Below are 22,820 nucleotides of genomic sequence, written 5' to 3' on the forward strand. Positions count from 1 at the left end.
CAGTGATTTAGCCTGATGGGGAACATCAGGAAAAGAAAGAAAGACATTCTGGGCAGACGCTGTGTAGAGAGGAGGAAAGAGAAGCAAAGAGATGCAAGAACTAGACAGTAGCTGGATGTGTGTTCTCTCAAAGATTCTGGGAGTCCAAAGCCGACGGGCATATGTCCAAATCCAAGAACAGGAGCAGCCACTGCAAATGTTTTGCAGGCAGCAAAACACGCTTCAAACCAGTGTTTACATCTAACCTGCTAGTAGCAGCGTGCACGGCACTTCTCACCATAAAAAGACAGGACAGGCCTGTTAGTCTTGGCTCAGTATGGTCTTCAAAGAGCACATTTATCGCTGCATCTGGAGAGGGGCCTATCTGATAAAGCTGAGGAGCCACAGCCTGAGACACCTCACAGTCCTAATCCAGCCCCACTGATTCTTTAATCCTGCTGCTCATTGTTACCTGCTGCCCTTTGATGATGCCCCACAGGTGTTTCATCCTATACGTTTTTCTTGCAACTATTTACTATTTATTCTGTATATCATTTCCTCAAGGAGTATATCAGCTCACAGTTAAGATTATGAGATGAAAAGTCGGATGTATTTTATTGAGGTTTGATTAAATATTCAATAACATCTGGCAAAGACTTTATCGATCACTGAATGATGACAGTGGTATCCCTGGGACATCAGAAGTCAGGGGTCATTCACCAGGCTTTAACTTACCCGGTTCTTAAGGAAGAGTATATTTAAAAGTGCCTCAGAGTGGGGGCTGAGAGACTCTCCAGATTTCCCAGTCGCTGTTTACCACACACAGACTGAGCGAGTGAAAGGGCAAAGCATACAAGGAGATATTGGCCTGGCCCATCAGGTCAGTCCAAGTCCTTTAAACCGCCGCCACACACAATGGCCACCACCAGGCGACAATGGCCGGGTTCAGACAACAAGCAAATCAAGCAGTCTGCGCATAAAAGATTTATTGCATCGTGCAACAAAGGCCGCCCAAGGAGCTCCCTGCGAGGACGACTCTAAGGCCCTTCCATGGAGGTGAACTCCACTCGGTCACCGCGCTTTCTCTTGAGGGCCTCTCCACCACCCAAAGACCTCGGCTATAAAAATTCAAATGAAACAGGGGGAACTTTCAAGCAGCCTTCCAAGCGGAAAACCTCTCCAGTTCTTTTCATCGCATCTGCAAACTAAAACGTAATTATTCCTTCCCTCTGAGCTCCTGCCTAGAACCTGGGATTGAATGCTCCAGGAGAACATGAATGAGAACACCAGGCGGTGCTGGAGCCTGCGTTGCTTAATTAAGTTGAGGAGTTTTCAGTCACACCCCTTAATCAAGGTTGAAGTCTCTCAGGCATCCTACAAGCCAAAGATCGTGACTGAGAGTAATTTACATCTGAGGGCTTTGTTGTTTATTGCCATGGCTCAGAAAAGTGAATGCAGGTCACCAGAAAAGTAAGTGTTTGTGGGCAACAGTCAGACAGACAGTGGTTACAGGCAGTATAGTTAGGCAGTCTGTAGTCTGTTACCTGAGGCAGCACAGGGCGCTGTGTAGTTATCAGTTCTCGAGATGTTCTTATTCCTCTCGTGCCGGTAGACAAGATGGGGTTTGTTGTGCTCTTCGTCATATTCCTCCCCCACAGTATTTAAAAGTGGCTCCAAGAAGTATTGGCCATGTGGTGTCGTAAAAGTTCCAATCTAGGGCAGGAAAAAGAAGAGACGTCATTGATTGCTTTGGTGCAAAGCGTGCGCTCGCACGTGTGCACACTGTACTCCATGTGAGCAGGTTTCACTTACAGATTATTTGTGTTTGAAGAGGTTGCGGTCTAATCAAATTCATTCTGTATTGCCCTCGGGGGGCACACGTGCTTTCAAACTACTTTTTTTTTTTGACAGGTGCACATGGAAAGAACACGCTGACTCCAAAGTTCACAGGTCTGTCACTGCTAAAAATCGTGAGACATTTTAAGCCATTTATGCATTTATCATCGTCATCGCTACTCAGTAAGCCATTTCACACCTTCAAGCACAGGCTGCGGCAGTGCTTGTCTGGGCTGTGGTAATGCATTTCCCCCCTCACAACATGACACTGGGAGGAGTGACATCATCATATACAGCCAGGGCTGCTGACAGAGGAATGCTAATATTGATTTGGCAGCTCGGTCCCTCACAAAGCTTCTTAGCTCACTCAGCCATGAGGCACAATGGTGTTTGTATGGTAATTTCATGCGCACACTTAAACAGGATATTGGACACTGGAATGTTATCTTAAAGGCAGCGTTATTCCATCATTCCATAACCGTCCCCCAGAGTTGACGGACACTTGACAATGGAAAACATACAAATCGGATATGGAGGACATGTACAAACTTTCCTCTCTACCTTTCAAAGGGTGAAGGATTAGTTGCCCTGCACGTATGCGCCATACGTCCTCGAAGGTGCTACGGGCCTTGAGTGCTACATGTGTTCAGAGCGGCAGCGTAATGAGCTTGTGAAAACATGACACAGGATAGAAACAACAAGACCACGGCACAGGGAAAATAAATCAGAGCCCCAAAGCTTTTCATTGTGCTCTACTTCAAATGCTATATTACTGTTCCTTCAGCTCTGACATGGTCATGTGGATGAAGTAAACTGCCTCTGCCATTCAGGAATGAATCAAAACATTGACTCTAATTTAGGGGTGGGGGGATCTGCCTAAAAAATATCACAACCTGTTAAAATGCCAACATGTTTTGAAAATTCAACCGTTTTCTCTGTTGCCAAATAACGTCCTCTGTTTGCACCATTAAATCACAATGTTACATGAAGGATAGGTCTAACATTTGCCTCAAAAGTCGACTGAGGACCCATTTGAGATCAATCACGATCTAAAACCACCACGATGTGAGGCAATGCAGCACGCAAAATGCAGCACGCAAAATGCAGCACGCAAAATGCAGCACGCAAAATGCAGCACGCAAAATGCAGCGTTAGGCGCAGTTCAGGCACATTGCACGCTCTGACAAAATGCTTTTCCAAAGTACTTGAGAATGAAATGAAAAGTGTTCATGATACTATCCTGGTACTTGAGATTGTGGAGCCCATTATGGAGCCCATTCCAGCATGTGCAGAGCAAACTGTAGGGATTTAGCCTTCATAGCCAGCAGGGTTTCCCACACATATAGTTTACTTGGGCTGGGTGCCCAGGTATACTAAGTGACCCATTTAAGCATTTTATACTGTTATTTTCTAAATCTGTATGAGAACAAAACCATCTGTGACCACTTACCTAGGTGACAGTCTGCCCTCGCTCTTCCCCTCCCCTCTACTGTCAATCACACGCAAACTTGTGAGTGCCTCTGGTTGTTGTGATCGTTAAGTGCAGGTTCACTCCATAGATTAATGTTCTATATGTTTGGATCTAAGAAAGAATGGACCAAAATGAAACTACAAATGAATCTGGTTGGTCAAAATTTATTTAAAACTTCTTTTGGCAACAGTTCTGGAGCTTTCAGTCATATCACATGATCTTCAGTAGGCGGTGATTGGCCAGTTGTCATGCGACTGTGGATGCTGAAATTTCCTTTATGCAGAATACTACCACGACTTAGAACATTCAGTTGAGTCTCATCTGATTGTAAGACATCAGGCGTTTGTCTAATTACACTTGCTCAAAGATTTAGGTACCTTTTAATTAAATATGAGAATGTTGCTGCCTAACTACAACTACTGTTGTAGTGATCTAAACGTAATGAATGATTTATGCAAGGAAACAACTCGTAGATGTTTACCTGTATCTTGTAAATCACTATCTACGGTGAGTTAACTTTAATTAGATGATTATGGTTGAGCCTTTCTAAAGTTCTCATGCGGTGTTAACGGAAGTCTGAACAGACAAATGCTCTGTTTAGTCAATGGAGGGGGCAGAGTTTCAGGGTTTCCCAGCATTAGCTCAGCAGCAACTCTGGCAAAAGTTTGGACAGACACAATGGTTGCTGTTCAGCAGTGGGTGCTGAACCGGACCTTGCAACTCCTATTTGAAGCGAGGTCACACTCATGACACGGACGGAATGACTGTTGGCACACATCTGTTTTTATCAAATGCCACAAAGACACTTTCAAACCCTGTGGGCGCTGAGTCACGCAAAAGTGGCGTACCGTTGCAGTCAATCTCCAAAGTTGAATAGGACATAAAGATGTCATGCGCCTGATCTTTACACAGAGGTGCATCGCCCGGTGAAGGAAGGAAGACTTCGCAGGACGGGCTGACTCACCACACACTTTCATTATGTGAGTGAGCTGAGAGAGCGAGCTCCTTCAGGAACTAACGTTTCCCACGGTGTGAGCGATCCTTATGTTCCACACAACCTTCATTGGCAGTTGTCTCGTCCTCACAGCGTTTTCTTCTCTTCTCTGCCCGTCACAGCTCACTTTGAAAAGGCCAAAAGCTCCTCAACCCTGCACCCCCCGCCAGTTCCCCCCTGACTCCCCCCTGGGGATGGCTTTGAGCAACTCTGGACGAAAGGGGAACCTGCTTTTTCTAGAATGACCCCTTTGTTTCAGTGCTTAATTATTCCTTAATGACCTCATCGCAACAAAATGCGCCTGGCCATTAAGCCCCGGTGAACAGATACGGACACATTTATGACCCAATCGCCTCCAGGGCTGTCTCCATTGTCCTGTCATTCTCAATGGTTGATGATGCAGATAAGCAACAAAGATTGGCTTGAAAAAGGATGCAAACATGTTTGGATAAGCGAGTCATACATCAAAGTTGGGCAGAGGGGCCAATTAAAGGCTTATTACCCTGATGATTCCAGCATACCTCCAGTCTTAGATTGCGATACACACACGTGCCAAAACTTCATTTGGTGGTCTCTTTTCTCAAAAGCTACACTGAATGGGACCTAATCCCAGCAGAGTGATAACAACATAGTACTTTTTTATCATTATGTCAGGCTTCAACAGGAGCACAATCACTGCATGCATTGTGAATGTCCTAGCTCAAAAAGCCTCCAAGTGCAGCTGATACCCATTCTGTGACATGCTATCCTGGTACTGTACACACTGCACCTATCTAAAATAAGGATTATGTCATTGATAGACGAGGTAGACACCAAGGCTATGTCGCACTCCTGTCTGTGTGTAGCTGCGGTCAGCAAAACACCCCCACCACAAAGAGTACACACCAGAATCCGGCTGGCGCGACTGAGGTCAACCCCCTGCCCCTGGACCAGTAACCCTATGTGACCCATGAAGTCATTCCCTTCAACACTTATCAGATTCTCTCACACAGGAGTCAATCAAAACAAAAGGACTCAGGCATCAGGATCCTCATATGGCATAATGGGGCTGTTAAATCATTATTACTCAATAACTCCGTTACAGCCTCGTCAGAGTTAACAGATGTGATGAAGGGCAATCAAGAAGGAAACAGCAGCTGTAAAATGAAGGATAATATCTGTTGCTTGGGGCTGTGAGCAATGATCACCTTCATAAAATGACCTGAAGATTATTTTCCCCTTGAATCAATTACCTCTTAAGTCTACGAAAAGTTAAAAAAAAAAAAAAAAAAAAAAAAAAAACCCTCTCATTACAAGATCCCAGAACTTTAAGGTGACGTCCTCAAATAGCCGGTTTTGTTTCTTCTAACAGTCTAAAATACAGAGTTGTAAAATTAGTGATATAAAACAGATAAAAGGAAGCAAGTCGTCACATTTGCATAGCAGGAACAAGCAAATATTTTGCATTTGTGATGGATAAATTACTTAAATTATTACCGGTGATCAACTCAAACGATGACTCATTTTAGCATGTCTGCTGTTATCATGTCCGCAAAGGAGTTTAGGTTTTCAGCAGTTTTTGTCTGCTCGTTGGTTGGTTGGTTTGTTACAAGGATTACACAAAAACTATTGAGCAGATTTCCATGAAATTTGGATGGAAGATGCATCTAGGCCCAGAATAAACCCTTCTAACTTTTCCTCACTTTGTTTAACATTGCGAGATAGGGCTTTTGTTTCACATTTCAGTTAATCTCTCAAGAAATAAAGCAAAATAAGGTGGCTGGTATCTATGAGTGAGTACAAAACACTGGCGGAGGTATGCGCTCTACCAAGTGCCCTTCTTTGTTTTCCATAGATATAAAAGTGCCTCAGCTAAGAAACAGCCAATAAAAGCACAGAGATGACAACAAACGGCTGCATACACTGTAGGTTTAACGCTTTAGGAGTTCCAATGATACTATTGATCTTTGTGAGGTGGGTTGAATCTGCCTTTTCTGTTTGGCCCTTGCTCAAGAGCACTTCAGCAGAGAGTGGACTGCCTGCTGTCACGTCAGACCACAGTCTCTACCAACCCCGATGCCCTCCAGCCTGCTCAGTGCACCGGCAGCATCACCCCCACAGACGCTGAGATGCTCTCCTCCTCTGTGACACGACTCCAGTAACACTTGCTCTAGTTTCGCTCCCGCACACTTGACTGAAGTTAGTGAAACGGGAGAACGCGTGCAGAACCTGTCAGCTTTGCTTAGCTAAAAAAAGAAGAAGAAAAAAAAGTGTCTAAAATAACATTCGGATGTATCGATACTCACAAGGCCGGTGCACAGGCTGAAGACGGCCGGGTACGCGCTCTTGGCGTTGACGTGTCCGCGGAAAAAGCAGTGGCGCATATCGCTCGGGTCATGGAAGTGGGAGTCCGTGGCGTCGCTCTGTTCCGCTCCCAAGTGTGTCACCGCGTAAGAGGGGGCGATGAAGCCGGAGTGCGCGGTCAGATTGAGATGAAAGCGTTCCCCGAACGCGTCGATCCTGTAGTGAACCCGTAAGCCCGACAGGTCACCATTCAAACTCCTCCGTCTCCTCCTGTAGTGCAATTTGTGGGGGAACGACTCTCCGAAGTCGTTCACGCGCTGCGGGGTGATGATTTCGTACGATGACAGCTGCTTGATGAAGCTTTCTGCAAAAAAAAAAAAAAAGAAAGAAAAGAAAAAAGAAAAAAAATGAATTAAAAAAGTCAGAGAAAGTTGTGATTGAGAGTTGGAGAAGAAGAAAGAACAAAAAAAAGCAGTGGCAGTGTGGTGAAATGCAGCTGCAGCCCCTGGAGATCCAGCGATCACACACCGGGAACATCATCATCATCATCATCATCATCCACCAACCAAAACACCCTTCATGCATGCACGACTCACAAATCAAATCAAAACACAACGCTACCTTGTTTCGGATGCAATCGGTGTTGCAAAGTTTCCCGGACGAGCGCTGACAGATGACACATTAGTCCAACCAGCCAGATTGCAAACTGCATGATTTCCCCTCCGCGAAGAAAAAAACCCCGGGCTGTCGTCTCCAAGGCAGTAACCCTCCGTCTTCTCCCGAGCGGCTCCCCCCTCTCTCCCTCTCCTTCTTCCGCGGCTTGTCAGCAACAGGTCGTGGGATCCGCGGAGGCTCTCTGCAGCGCAAGTCTTGCAAAGTGCACTGGCCTCATCGCATTGCTACACATGCATCCACTGCCCCTCTATTAAACGCGAACTATGTATGACACATTCATCCCCCTGACACAGACGCACACACACACACACACACACACAAAAAAAAAAAAAAAGTTGCTGCTGCCTAATGTAAAATGTGCAGTCTTTGCTGAAAGGAGGGATCAGTGCCAAGTACGCTTTCCCTTAGCCATCCCTGGAACACCCCGTGCACCCTAAGCACTCACCAACTGGGAAGCAACGCCCCCACAGGCGCCCGAGCCAATGGTGAGTGCGCCTCGACCACCACACATGGGGCAGGCTGGAGCGCTGCAGTGTTAAACCAAAAAAAACAAAAAAAAACAGTCTGGAAATGAAATGTAGCAGTCATGGTGTGAAAGTCAAGCAAGGAAACAGGATCATCTTGAATTAGAGGGCCATAGTTACACATGTACAAATGTGAAGGACACAGAAACTACATTACGCCAGTGTTATAGAGACTTATGAAGCGTCTAAGACTGTAGAGCTAGATTATGATAGCAGCCCATCGCTGATAATATCTGTAGGGGATGTATTGTAACACACCCTGTAAGTCTGAGTCACAAGAAACTGCAGCAACAATGTGTTCAGGCTTGGCTCAGGTTACTCATTTTGGATAAATGGGATTTTCAGTTGTCAGAATCAACAAAAACTGATGTGGGGTGCTCTTTTGTGTGTTTCTTCAACTCTGAAAATGAGGTGTTCGTAGACGACAGAAACGGGACATTCTTATTCTTGTGTTGCTCATTTTGGAAGCCGAAGCAACAGTGGCGATATTGCCAGGAATGGAACCGTCCTCCTCGAGTCGACGCCATTATTTTATCTCCCTCCCCCACCAAAGTGAAGCATTTGTCCGAGAAACCCTGCACGTCAAAGTTTCATGGCTTTTTAAACGTAATCAGGAAATCCTTGAAAATGTGATTATGATAACCCTCTTCCTCAAATGCAACCTGGTCAGATTGGTTACTTATTTTCCGTAACCTGATTCCTTTTACTACCCAATCCTGCGTTTGTTTAGACACAGGGCCTCCATTGCTTCATTTGTCCAACAGAGAGCCAAGCAGTGCTGAGTGACTGAAATCTAGTAATGAAGTTAAACTAAAGCTTGTCAGTTTGTACGAAGTTGATATAGAGTTATCTCTTTTTGGTCAGTGACCAGACAGGTTAACATGTGTTAGAGACCGGAGATGCGAGGAGACAGTCTCTACTGTAGATTGCATAAATGACAGAGGGAGCTTCTGGGTCTTTAAAGTAAACCAACACTGAAGTGCCTTAAACCTGCATTCTTTCTGCTGACCAGCAGGGGGCGACCCCTCCGGTTTCAAAAGGAAGTCTGATTTGTAAGCTTATGAGACAAAGACACATGGTCTCACTTGATTTATCACATCAGTTAACAGTTTCCTAATGATTTTGTGGTCTTAAACACTAGTTTAAAGTCTTCTTCAATACACCATGATCTTGTCCTGACGTTGTTACTTTTGGCTCCAGAAAAATAAGCCTAAGGCGAGGGTTCATGCTTGGCCTCTTGTATGTTTCATTTTCGGAGCACAAACGTCAAGAGATGGACTTCAGGCATATCGGTGTTAAAGATGGAGTTTATTTTGAAGACAGTAAAATCTTTTTAATTTGTGATGATGTAGTGTTTTGTTAAAATGTTCCAATACCTTCCCCAGTACTGTTGCTGGCAAGTTTATTTTTCACCAGTAAAATGACCCACTCACAGCATGGTCACAGTTCTTTATTAGATACATATAACGATACAGGTTCAGCTGTAATAGATCATATTTCTTTGACACAATCATAATAAGCTTTTGTTGTAACTATCAGAGAAGTATTTGTTCAGGGGGTGTGACCGTGACGTCCGCAGGCAGGACACATCGAAAGAAACAGAAATGTTCCCACCCTTGGGTGTATAGATATAAATATACAATTGTCGTTCACATTAGAGTATGGGTGGTGTCACTGTGTGGCTGCTGGAAATGTTTGAGTATGTCACAAAAGGAATCAAGAAAAGGTTGATTTACCATTTGATATTATGAGCTTCACAAAGGACAGATCCATTGGATGTATTGAGCTGCACAGCATGAAGCATAGGTGAACTTAATAAGCTACAGTATACTGACCCTGTAGCAACCTCCAGTGGTGTAGTATGTCTGTCATTGTCGGCTTGCAATAATAATGCTCACTGACCAAAGTACATTTAATGTATTATTTGGGCTATAGAAGAATCCACATTAATATGTAATTGCAACTCGTGGGAAAATATTAGGCAATAGGCAATCAAAGCTCAAACTAATCAGCTCAGAGGGCATTGTAAGTCATCCTTCACTGTCATCTGTTGGAGGGAGCAGACTTCCTTGGCCGTGATGTGGTCAGCTTCTCGTAAATCATTTGGGCAACGTAAAAGTCCTCCACAATGTTGATAGACATGTGAAAGGAGTCTTGTTTTTCATGTCCTTTGAAGACTAATGTCACAGCATTGTGAGTAATTAGACTTGGTTGGCTCACCGGAAACACTTTTGGATCCTGTGAGCTCTTTCTTTGATACAAAACGTCTCGTCTCCAAGTCATGGCTATTACTTTTTTTTTTAAAAGTCGCTCCCTTGCTTCATCTCTTCCTCTTTCTCTCTCTCTGGTTTTATGGACACATTTCAAATGAAATCAGAGTGTGGTCAGTGGTAGACCAAATCTTGTGGGGTGTTTTTGCTCAATATCTGAAGTGTCCCCATCACTGTTGTTATCACAGCTAAAATTTCTAAAAACAAACTCTAAAACCGACTTGTGATTTGTTGGTTTTTATATTTTATCCACCTTTTTCATCACTATGGGTTAATTCTTGTTAAGTGAGATCAATGCGCCTCAGAATTTCCTCATCGTGATTGATTTTAAATGTGTCAACATCTGCAAAAATGAACTGTTATGAAGCTTGCTGAAACAACGACGAGAAAAATGGGAAAATAAGCAATCATCTTTCTTACTGAAAGGTAGTTTGATGCATCTTTACCTGTTGACAAGGTCCCAACTCCCATTTGTTGTAGATTTCGAAATCTTCATCAAGCAAAAAGAATACTATTTTTAGTAGCCATCAAATGTTTTTTCGTCATCACTTTTTGAAAAATAACCCATTGAATGGTGTTATGTACAGATGAAAACGTTTGTACATCATCATCCAGAACAGCTCTTAGCACATTTATGATTAGGTAATTGCAGATCTAATTACATTCTCAATTAGTACACTAATGGGTGCTACAGCACATCTGGAAACAGTTTAAGACTCGCAAATAAAGCAACACAATTCACACATTTAGTTGCGTTAAAGTTGGAAGCTAACATAAAAGAATGAATCGGGTTCATTTAAATGCACTGCAAGGCTCAGTGTTCAGGCCAAACTGCATCTGGATTTCCACGCTCCTGCGATGAAGTTATTGTTATTTTGAGCAGGATCTCCCCACTGTAACTCCTCTCATGCCTCCCTGATGTGTTATTCATTCGGCCTCCAAAACCTCCTGTGAGGCTTTTCATTCCTCTAAACCACGGGCACTGTTCTTTCATCATCGAGAGCCGAGTGCGATTCTGCAAAAAAAGAAAAAAAAAAAAAAAAAAAGATTGAATTTGACAAACAGAAACAAGTTGTGACAAAATAACGCTTATATGTTGTGTGTAAAGAAACGCTGCTCTGATATGTTGTTGTCAGTCCCAAAGCCGGTCATACACATTTTTCTTGGCAGGAGTCGACACACAAACAGATAGCCATACAAAAAGTTGACCTTGCGAAGTCGTAGGGGCAGATGGCCCAGATGTTCCACTTTCCCAGACTGTGGCAGCCGCTGCAGGGAGTTGTACCTGTGCTGCATGGCACACAGGTGCCAGGGTCCCCAGCCACTAACTAGCTTTTATCCCAGGGCACATTTTAAACTTAGCCATATAAAACGCAGTGGATAGCTTATTTAGAGTTAGTGTATTTACCCACATACTCATTAATTCTCCACAGATGCCACAGTTAATGGAAGAAAACATCCCCAATTTCTGCCAGATGTGTTGAGTCAGGTCTCTGTGCGAGCGTGAGTCAGTTCCCGCCTCAGGCCTCTATATGTTGTGGAATCCTCAAATCTGGAGTGTGTTCGCACTGTAATGAGTCTAACTTGGCTTATTTCATGTGGACTAATGGTTGTAAAGACTGAGAGCACTCAGATCCATCAGCCCTCCAGTAAACCCGTGATGCTTCCATATATTATAAGTCTTCAACAAAATCGAGTGGGAAGTTTTGTGCACAGATCAAATGACACTGACTTAATAACACAGTGCTTTTGGTTGTCACATGTCAGCCATGTCTTTCCCTCAGATCTGCGGTGATATATTCTGGGCTGGCCCTCCTCCTTGCTTGGCCCTTAGCCACAGTTGACCCTGTGAGGTCAGGGGAAAGAAGGTCGAGGTCTGGTGAATGAGGACTAATGACTGAGGACATGACTTTTTCCCAGGATGAAGCAATTAACAACTGAGTAATTAACATATAATGACTGTAACGTTTTAGGCCTCCCCGTGGCATTTACAATCCCGCTTTTTTATTCTGCTTTATCTTAAGTTAGTATCCATTGTACTGAGTTGTTTAAATTAACTTTGCATCTCATTTTCATCATTGTACATTAAAGAAGCAGCATCAGTGTTGATGTAAAGGCGTGTCCATTCTGTCTTCATGCACGTGTCATTTTTTTAGACTGACAACTGGCTAAAAGAAAGAGGGGTTCTTAAAGGTCCCTCCAACCATGTGTGCATGCTGAAGATTGTGTGGCCAGGGGGTTTGTCTCCTTCTGGGAGCAATCCGCCGCACATCAATAGAATTCATGTATCACGAACGGTACATTTGATTTTATGGCTTTTAATGGTTTATGATGCTGGCCGCAAAAAAAACACTTCTGGCCTTGTCCCCCACTCATATTTTTCATTAATCACCATGTGGCTCATGCAGGCTCATATGCCGTTATTTGAACAAACAATAAAGCAGCTCTTATTTTCTTTGTTTCCTCTCTGACTGGTTTGACCTTTCTGTGCTTGGTTTGTTTTGACACTGATTTATACCATGACAGCAGCAGTGCCGTTGCTTCATTTTTGCTTGCAGTTATCCTCCAGTTCAAGAAGATACATTTGAGCTTAACTTTTAAAAAAGAAAAAAAAAAAAAGGTGTCTGACCCATATGGATAAAAAAAGCAGCTATATTAACACATCATATTACACTGTATCAGCGTCAGAGATTCCAGCCAGATACGTTTGCAGCTCTCCAAGAATCACTGTACAAAGCACCGCTCAGTCCTTCCTACTGTACAGTCTAACTCAAAGCAGCAGTGGAGGCTCCTCCACTGACATGACAGGTGATTTATCATCCAAGGTCCCCCCCACACCCTTCTTCTTCCCCCCAAACATTAGCAAAGCGCAGGCCAGAGATCTCAAACAGCTCCAGAGCCATTCTGCCTCTCATGGTTCGATGCGTTTGAACCGATCCTCAGTCATAACAGTGATCCATACCTCCCGATGAACACCAGGGCCTTACCTTTACCCACCCTGCAGTGTTGCAACTTGCGAGAGGCGACGCGCACCGCGTAAGAGGTCTGCAACATGACCGCAGTGAGTAACCCAAAACTGCAATACATCACTGCATATTGTTGTAGTCATTTCTGACACCAGGTCCATCATGACAGTCAACAGAGCTTAGGGAAGTTACTCTGTAGTGCTGCTTGGCAGGTACTGTGCTGCAACAAGATGAGTATGTGTATCCGACTCTTCCCGTGGTGCAGTCTGCACGGTGCAATGACTTTAAAGCATCTGAGGATAAATGAAAAATCAAGGAGTTACCATGACATACTAGCCACACCTCCCCTTTCTGTCCTCCCACCCTCCCCCATCTCTGACCGTTCAGGTGCTTCTCATGGTGCGGTGATCAAGGAGCTCGGCCACCTGAGACTTGTGTTGGCTTGCACTGCAGATTAAGGCGCCCCCTTCCCCAAAAGAGGCTTCCGCCCCCCATTGCCTCAGCGGAGCTTCATAAGCCGCTGAATTCCAAGTGCCCTTTAAACACAGTGGTCTGTCAACCTCTTTCCTGCTCCCATTGAGTGAGGCATTGTCTGTTTTAGCCCTGCAGACAGCTGTAAAACAAGGTCAAAGCGGCGCTCTCTCACCACTCTCCCGAGCGCTGGCTCATAGGTGAATCGTCATATTATGGCAAAATAACAAACCGAAAAAAAGGGTTGACTGACAACAGAAAGATTCCTGTTTGCTGAAAGAACCAAAACAATGAGGCTTTTAATTTAACGTCGCAAAGACAGTCGAGGTGTTGCTGCTTTTACAAATACAAGTCTTGTATTTTGACGTCCTGTTTTCATGACAGGGTCAGTGTTTATTATCGTACTGCTGATGTCATTTCATCACGAGCAAAAGCCTGCTGAGTGATCTAAGTAGGAAGGCTTGTACAGGGCAATTACCAGTTACACTTTGCAATATAGAACACCGAGTACTAACCAAGGAGGAAATTGCTTGTTTAATTGATATATCCAGTCATTTCCATTGGTGGATAATAACGAGTTATCGGTTTTCTTTTGACGTTCCTCTTAAAAATGTATATTCTAAGCCAATAATCCACATTTTACTCCACTACATTACCATTTATACACTTGTTACAACTCTCTTATAAAAGTAAATATATTTTCTATATACGTAGAGCTAATATTTTACTTTTGTAGTTTCTTTACATCATTTGAGCCAATTAAACAGTGTTATGAAAAAGTTACCACAGGCTTATGTCTGAAATGTCATCTTCATTTGTATCTAAGAAATACACAATTCATAATAATATTGAATGTGTCACGTGACATATTCTAAATATATTGACAAATACCAATTATTGCCACCTCCCATATATCGTAGGAAAAAAAAAAACAAGAATATTCCAAGAATATAGCATATTATCTCGTAATGTATTCAAAATAAATGTTAAATAATACATGTTGAAATACATACCGGTAAGTATTATCTAAGTGTAAATCTAATACTTAAAAGCAAAATGACAATATGTTGCCTGGATTGTCAAAATATACTGTATTTGGACTATTTTAAAAGTTATTTTTGTACTACATTATATTTTTCATTATATGTTGATGCTTGATCCATAAGAGCTGTCTTAATCCGTTGCTCCTTTATCACTAAAGCTCATATATAGTTTTATCTAGGAGGGGGGCTCTTAAATGCCCAGCTCCATAAGTTCAACATCACACACGGGGTTGACACATCAAGACACATCAGTGTCGAGATGACTTGCAGGATTTTACTGTTTTTGAGTTAAACAGGGGTGACTCATCTGAACAGTGCTCAGTATGTATTCACACATCTAGCGACAGCTTACATACTTCTTGTCTCAAGACTGTCTTGTCTCAGTCTTGAGGAAGTTTGTTCTTTAACAACTTATCATTATCTGTGTTGTCTCTGATTAAGAGTAACTCAGGGACTACTGATTCATTAAGTATCAGTTTGTTCCTGCTGGCAGCTATGCAACATTTTGTACACCGCAGGCTGAAGTCATCCTTATTCATATCAATTAGAGTGTTTTGTTTCATTTGGCAGGAGGGTCTCACAACCACAGAGGTACTTTTGCTCTCTGTTCCGCCTTTTTCCAGCCCAGATTTGCACCATATGTGTACTCTGTCAGCCAATATATAGGTTTAATCTTGGAAGCAACAGCCTAATTCCACATACGCACCATTTCAAACACTCTCGATCTGTACTTTGTGATTTTCTCACATTATCCCTTCAAGGGCCAACACTTACTTGGCTCTGGTTTCCATACCGGTGTACATTTCCATCGCTAATAGGGACTGTAGGGATACAGAACTCAGAGGAAAAAGTGGGGCTGGTCTGCGTGTCTGTGTGTTTGGGTAAGAGGAAGGATATGAAGGGGAAAGGTCTGGTGTCATAAAGACCAAATTTAATGCATCACATGATTGTATCAATTACTCTAAAATGGGGAGAGACAAATAATAAAAGCCAAGCGAAGTGAGATCATGTTTAATGCTGAAACTGACTTTAAAAAGATCGGGAGGGGGGAGTCATAAACTGTAATAAGACATCACACTCATAAACATTACGCAGAGTGGACGATGATCTAAAGAGAAGCTATGCGAGCGGTGCACGGCCCGGATCCACCCACCGTGACTTCCCTCACAACATGACGCCTGCTACGCAAGTCATGTGACTCTGACATGTGTCTCTGAGAGATTGGGTTTCACTAAGATATATATTCCCTTGCTGTAGTTGTCTGCGGGCAATCATGCGTCCATCCCTGCGATAGAAATAGTGGGTGATGATTTTTTTCCTGACGTGGTTCTCACATTTCTCACCAGCAAGTTTTGATTCCCTGTCCCCTTAGAAATGCATTTATCTTCTCCAGCCGGTGGAAACAGGTTCAGCGTGGGACTCCTCACTGATGGATGCAAACATAAATATCAGTGTTTCATCTTGCTAGTTTGAGTTGACACAAGGACATGCTTGACATTAAATGCAAAACCTTCCCATGTAACAAACATTAATCTGCCATCTGATGTGTTTCCACTCGCCAGCACTCACGTTTTACTCAAAGTATGTCCAGAAGGCTAGATGCTGACCATATCACTTTGAGGGGCTTTGTGTTTTCTTCGCGTGTCACATAGTGGACTAATCCGGTGGTGATAAGTGGCACAGGCCATGCCAGCGACAGCTGCCCAGTATTTGGGATATTAACAGCTGTGAACTTTAAGCAGGCAGTGACTCATGAGATTTGATGACAGTCCAGTAGGGGTCCTTGGATCTTTCTTCTGGTACACTTATAGTATACACAGAAACATCCTGGGGACGGAGCCATGTGCATGAGGTCATGGGCTCTTTTTTCCAGTTTGCCTAATAAATGTTGTTACCGACCAGTGATGAGCATTAACACAGTACATAATAACACAAATATAATTACTTTTGTATGCTATGAGTAGTGTGAAGGATTGCAATTTGGAATTTAGCAATTTTGTTTGCAACAATGTTTGCGGTTACCAGGAGGAAGTTATGTTCCTCTTTGTTCAGTGGTGGTTCAGTTTGGTTGAGACGTGTTAGCTCAGTGCAGACACTGAGGTGTGGGAAGGCCTCTTGTCAAAAAGGGAGAATATAAACTCTGGACTCCAAACTTCTGTTTACATGTTGTATCCACTGAACAGGCTCGCTAACATTTGCCAGTGGTAAGCCTTTAGTCAGGAATCAGCTTGTTGTTTCCAGAGTTTGAGAGTGTGTGAAGCTCTTTGAAGCTCAGTCTTTTGACAGAGATGTGTTCGGTGATAAGGGTAATGAAAATGACCAATGTAACTAATTATTTTTGCAGATCAAGTAGAGTACACTTATCTAATACACAATGATAACCTAATCATTTTTTAACTTAATAGGTTTGATATTCACTGTGATGGACTACACAATTCAAGTTAAGAGATAGCTAGTTGGTTTTCATGGATTATGGAAATGAGGCTGTCTGGAATAGTTGTTGTAAAAAGCATCAAAACATCTAAAATGATTTTGCTGTCTTTCTCAGAGTTAGTTAAGAAAATTGATATTTATGTCTGTACATTAAGTGCAGAGAAAAAGGCAGAGGGCGATTAGCCTAGCTTAGCATAATAACTGGAGGCAGGAGGAAACGGAATGCTCACCGTTTAACATGCCGTAACATCTTTGTTTAATATGCACCCAAAAAACAAATGTATGAATAATAAATAGCGGTGTTAAGGGGAGTGACTCAGTGTAATAATATCTTTGAGAACAACATATGTTCCATCCACCGTCTGTTGCTGTTGTCACAGAAATAGTCCACCTGCAACCCATAACTCTATCTGAACCTAAAAACTGATGTTTGTATGTTACTTGTACAGATTAAACAAATGAGATTTGATGTGTTGTTAAATAGTGAGCTTTAAAGGTGATGCAAATGTTTTACGAAGGTAAGGCTTGCTGCTTCTCCCTGCTTCAAGTATTTTTTAATAGGTTAGCTAATCGTTAGCTAGGTTAGCTCCTTCTCCATACCTAACATAAAGGCATGAGAGTGGTGTGGATTATCTTATCCTATAGACAGCGAATACAGGATATGTTTCCCAAGATATATCCTCCACTTACCTTCTCCCCTTTTTTCCCCTCCTTCTTTGTCTCTCACTATTGTTTAAATACAGACGCACACATGCTAGCTCCATCTCGCAGCCCGCCAACCGCTCATTTCAGTCTGTTTGCATTGGTCAGGGTTAACAGGTGATTTCAAGATATCCCACGGCTCATGGGGAAATGCTTTGCTCCTTTAACCTTTAACTTAATGGCTTCACGCCATTAGATGACATCCCTTCATGACATTGCTGGTACTTCTCGCTCTAGGTTTGGCATCAACTAACTACAGTGGTTATAGCATATAACCAAGCTTTGCATTCATCCATAAGTGCTCGGACACATCGTATAATTTCAAAATTACCCTGTGATTTTCATGTGTCTGAACAGAAAAGAAGAAATTACAGGTTAACGTAATAAGTCCCCACAGACCACAGGCAGGACAACTGCCGCACTATTTGTGACCAGCGACCAAATATAACAGTGAGGTCACTTAGGGTGGAAACAGATAACACCGCCCAATGAGAGTTTGGCATGAGGGTTCTCTACTTCCATTGTGGTTGCCCAGAGTAGGGTCTAGGGTTTTGACTGGAGAAAATGTTTATATATATTTTATGTTCTTATAAACTAACCAGCTCAGGCAAGTTTTCACAGTAGTTTTAGTAAATCAGACTGACTTTTAAATGGTGATACTTTATTCAAAAGACCCTGGGTCTTGCAAACCTGTCTATGTGTCATTGTCGCATGACTTCAAGTGAAGAGCATAAAGCTGATGCAGCTCATACGTGGTGTGAATATTCACTTTCTCAGCTCCATTACACAACATACATCTTTCATCAGAAATGAGGATGTCGAAAAGGGAAGCAAGACCTCACTGGCCGGTGTTCATTTTACCATGCAGGACAGAGACACTGAATAATCTGGAAATGTATACATGTTGGTTTTTTTTTTTTTTTTTGCATACCTGTAAATACAGATGGCACACAGATGTTTGCAGCAAAAAGATGCATATCTCCTGTTTTTGGTCCGTATTTTGATAATTGTTTACTCTGCTTTAATCCATTTCCACTTGTGACAAAGCCAAAATGTTTAGGGACAGAAGAACAGAACTTCAATGTTAGACACCAACCTTAAAGGCAGGGAAGGTGATTCTGGAGAAAGACGTCTGACTGTTGAATCTCATTTCCAGGTGGTCAAATACCAACGACTCAGCAATTGACCATCTTTATCAAGATTGCACTGCTGTGTATGTGCACATTTAGAATAGCAAAGAAAGTGTATATGTCAACACTAATTATACTAAAACACTATCGAAAGGAAAAAAAAAGTAAAAAATTAAGTAATGAAACCATCAGCCTGGCATCCACATGACTGCCACAACATTACAATGTTTTTCACTGCACCTGCTGGTGGTTTTGATGCTGTGGCTGATCAGTGCATATCTATAGTTAACCAAGAGCTCTTTTTTTTTTTTTTTGCATGTGGGAAAATTCTGATCGAACCATCATTGCGAAATGTTTCTGTCAAATGATAACTTCCTATTACACCATGACTTGCACAGGGCTTACAAAGTGGAAATCATCATCCAATGGTTAAGAAACCTACAAATGGTAACGTATATTTAATACATGATACGGATGACATTAATCAAACAAAGAGGGGGAAAGGTGAAAAACATCTAAATATTCCGTTGCTTGGTGGATGTTTTTTGCATTACAGTTCCTCCAAAACACAAGGATGACTTGGATTTTCTCAGTGATTCTTTGCCTTTTTTTCATGGCCAGGAGCGGCCAGCTTCAGTGTGTCAGAGGTGCGATTTTTTTAAACTACAATTTGAACGACTACATCCCGCATTGAACTTTGAATGGAAAAGTAATTTTGCTTTCTTTGGCAGAAACTTTAAACGACAAAGAGTTCTCCATCACTGTGACCACCACAACCATTGAAGTGAAATCCGGTGACTGCTTTTGGATCGGATATGAGTTCACCTTTCCAAAGAACAAAGTGACGTTCCCTCTTCACAAGATTTGGTTCCAAGGAGATCCGCAGAACAAAAAAACTCACTTAGAAGAAAACAAAGAAGTTGTCAAATATGAGCAGTCTGGGACAAGATACAATGTCAAGATGAATCCCCTACCACAAGGAGAGTATGAATATGGCTTCAAGTTGGAATGGGGATGTGATCAGACGTATGTTTTTCCAAAGACGATTCGGATCATAGTTTCTGGTGAGAAAAAAATCTTCTGGTTATTTAATGTTGATTGGTTTAAAGTGAAACTCTCGCCAAAAAGCAACCCAGGCTTTATTTGTGAGTGTATGTGAGTCAAACCTTCGTGTAAAAGCGTAATTATGACAAAAGAGGCATTTTTAAGATTTACCTTAGTTTTGTTTTCGGGCAAGCTAATTTTCAGGGGCACTCTTACGCTAGCATCAAAATCGCTATTTCTAAAACAATAAGAAGGCTGGACACAACGTGGAACTTTGCTCGTAGTATCACCAGGGTCTCTACACATGAACATAAGCATTGAGAACCTAATAGGAAGGAGAGTCATGGTGGACCTCCTACCTGTTTGCTCGCACTCGGGGATTGATACCTTTTGTCTGCCATGATGGCGGCGCACCAGAGATGCTACCGCTAACGTGAGTTGTCCAAAAGACTTCTTTTTAGTAAACTCTGTGTACACAAACATTGTTCTCAGTGCTGGTGTTCATGTGTAGAGACCCTGGTGATACTACCAGCAAAGTCTCACGTTGTGTCGAGCCTTCTTAGTGTTTTAAAAATAGTGATTTTGATGCTAGCGTAAGAGTGCGCCGGTGCCCCATTGAAAATTAGCTTGCCCAAGAACAAAAGTATGGTAAATCTTAAAAGTGCCTCTTTTGTTGTCTGTGCTTTCACACAAAGTTTTGACACATATACATTCACAAATAAAGCTTAGGTTGCTTTTTGGCAAGAGTTTTACTTTAACTGTGTTAGAATGAACTGTATATCACATACGGAGAATTCAAAATTGTGAAACATTTGACACTGACTTTCCCTGAAAGACTCACTGCATGGTTGAGGAACAAACTAGAACGTCAGCGTTCAGTGCTAACAGTAACAACTGAGAAAAAAAAAGTGGTTTGTCATTGTTCATTGCACCATGATAATCTTAATTCTGTTTATTTTCAGCATTAACACAAAAACCAAGTGTGAGGATTCCTCCTTTGGTGGAAGGGCAAGATGCCAAACTAGAATGTACTGCTCCACGTTTATGCTTGGAAATCACTCCAAAAATTTACTGGATTGGGATCAAGGATGTTCTGTCCCTGGGAGGAGTTCCTTCTCGCATGATTTTAACCTTCACTCCCTCAGCAGACTATCACAACGCCAACATCACTTGTGTGGCAAATTATGATTCCATCCGTGCTGAGACGACTGTCACCTTAACTGTGAAGTGTAAGCACCCTGCACTGTTTGTCGTCCTACACATGATCAACATGGTATTAGTATCTATATGGGCTTGCCAGGTGTCCCCAAATGACCACAACTGCTCTGTCTATCCGTCTCTTTTGTCAGTTGCTCCTCGGATCCTAAACAGTTCCCAGTGCATGGTCGACAGCAGGCTCCTGGTCTGTGTGTGCATCATTTGGGGGAATCCGCTGCCACTGATCACCTGGCCTTTAGCCTTGCTCACAGACTTCTCAGTTACCAGCTCTAGGAGCAACCAAACAGTGAACAGCACCCTCGTAATGCCCGCTGCTGACTACCAAAACTCCAGTGTAAGATGCATCAGCGACAACGAATTGGGCTGGGCTGACTTTGAAATCCCACTCCAAAACTACAGAGGGGATTTAAGCTTGAAGTGTGAGTAGTCTGTCATATCTGCTCAGTGCACAGTACAAATGTATAATTATACTTGTATTTATTTAGTAATAAATCTGCTGTTGAAACCACATCTTGGTTCTATTGGTTTGAAACGTATTTGACAGGAAATATGAATTTCTTTAGATGGGTTAGATTCCAGTCACAAGTCTGATGCAGTCCACTGCTGGCCAATCGCTGGTGTGTCTTTAAGTGTGAATGTGGCCCTCCTCACAGCCCTGATCGTCTGCACTGTCAAACGGTAAGAATAATAAACTGTCCACAACCAAGTCGCTCCAAATAAGGCCTTATCTCAAAACCGATTAATACTCAACCCAGGGACGGATTTTTCATTTCATTTTACATTTTTGTTTTCCTTTCACATTTGCAGGGGTAAAAGTCAAGAGCGAAGGAAGGAGCTTGGTGAAGAAATGGACCCTTACACTTCCCTGAATCGGGCAGACGATGATCAGCATATCTACAGCAGTATTACTCCGACACCCAGACAAACTACTTAAGTTCACCTTTTGCCTGTTTGCTTCTTTTCTTTTCTTTTCTTTTTTTTCTTATTTGCAACAACAAAGATACAGAGATGGAGTGCAGATGGGGAGATATTGGAGAATGTGGGTTAACGACAGGAGAGATTTAGAGAAATCAATATAAGCTGTAGATGTACAAAGAGAGGACGGCTGTAAAAAGGTCTGAAAAGGTATAACCCAAGGACTCGATCAAAACCTTTAGATGCATTGATTATGGAGTCTGTGGCAGTGGTGACAATAGAAGCAAGCAAAAGGACAGTCTGTAGAACTAATATAAACAAAGATAATAAAATATGGATTTGGTTAATGAATACATAGAGAGGTATGTATCAGCAAGATTCAGCCCATTTGTTTTTGCTGCCGCTCTATATAAACTGGCCGCTGTCGGCCCTGTACCCTCTGCCTGTCCTACGGCTCACATCCATCCCACGTGTTTGTCTTTTGGATGATTTGTGCTATGCTTGTTTTAATATATCCCTTTTGCGCCCTCCCTGTCACACACCCTGAGACAGTTTGTGACAGCTTCATTCAATAAAAGACGGTGAGAATTCTGGAAATGAGGCGTGAAGTGTGTGAAATTGTTTAACATTGAATAACATCCTGTCAGATCACGCCTCTGGTACAAATATCAACCTTGGATGCATCTGTGGCTTGCAGAAACATTAAGATTGTACCCCGACGACTGAGCTGATAAAGTAGCCAAAAACTGTAAATACACAAAGACAGAGTAGCTCAAAATTGTATCTAAGTGCAGCGCTTGAGTAAATGTACTTAGTTACATTCCATCACTGAAAACATATGGAGGAATCACACGACGTGGCGCCTC

The 22,820-nt window shown here is 42.5% G+C and overlaps 2 protein-coding genes and 1 long non-coding RNA gene across 5 annotated transcripts in view; 1 reads left to right on the forward strand and 2 right to left on the reverse strand.

The window, feature by feature from the left end:
* Positions 1–7,517, reverse strand: part of LOC119024751 (A disintegrin and metalloproteinase with thrombospondin motifs 20) — an 84,282-nt gene extending 76,765 nt beyond the window's left edge. For both annotated transcript variants that reach the window (XR_005076587.1, XM_037107822.1), the window contains exons 1-3: positions 7,185–7,517; positions 6,566–6,927; positions 1,524–1,692 (exon numbers count right to left, since the gene is read on the reverse strand). Coding sequence is in view for 1 of the 2 variants with exons in the window: in XM_037107822.1 (XP_036963717.1) it covers positions 1,524–1,692; positions 6,566–6,927; positions 7,185–7,275 (622 nt within the window). In the remaining variant the exon portion in view is untranslated. The remainder of the gene's footprint in view (positions 1–1,523; positions 1,693–6,565; positions 6,928–7,184) is intronic.
* A 2,533-nt stretch (positions 7,518–10,050) lies between these two features.
* On the reverse strand, positions 10,051–17,958 carry LOC119024739. 2 transcript variants are annotated; one of them, XR_005076586.1, is made up of 3 exons: positions 17,636–17,958; positions 15,856–15,938; positions 10,051–11,047 (listed from the first exon to the last, which is right to left on the reverse strand). It is a non-coding gene; the product is annotated as an uncharacterized LOC119024739 (long non-coding RNA). The 2 variants fall into 2 exon arrangements; XR_005076585.1 differs by having other exon boundaries at positions 15,847–15,938.
* A 1,208-nt stretch (positions 17,959–19,166) lies between these two features.
* Positions 19,167–22,540, forward strand: LOC119024596 (sialic acid-binding Ig-like lectin 6). Its single transcript, XM_037107533.1, has 7 exons — positions 19,167–19,224; positions 19,334–19,424; positions 19,509–19,841; positions 20,784–21,050; positions 21,171–21,458; positions 21,603–21,717; positions 21,847–22,540. Exons 1-7 carry the CDS (start codon positions 19,222–19,224, stop codon positions 21,971–21,973), a joined length of 1,224 nt encoding a protein of 407 aa, XP_036963428.1. The 5' UTR covers positions 19,167–19,221; the 3' UTR covers positions 21,974–22,540.
* Positions 22,541–22,820: the final 280 nt, after the last annotated feature.

Source organism: Acanthopagrus latus, chromosome 8 (assembly GCF_904848185.1).
Source record: "Acanthopagrus latus isolate v.2019 chromosome 8, fAcaLat1.1, whole genome shotgun sequence".
In the NCBI taxonomy this organism is placed as follows: Eukaryota; Metazoa; Chordata; class Actinopteri; order Spariformes; family Sparidae; genus Acanthopagrus; species Acanthopagrus latus.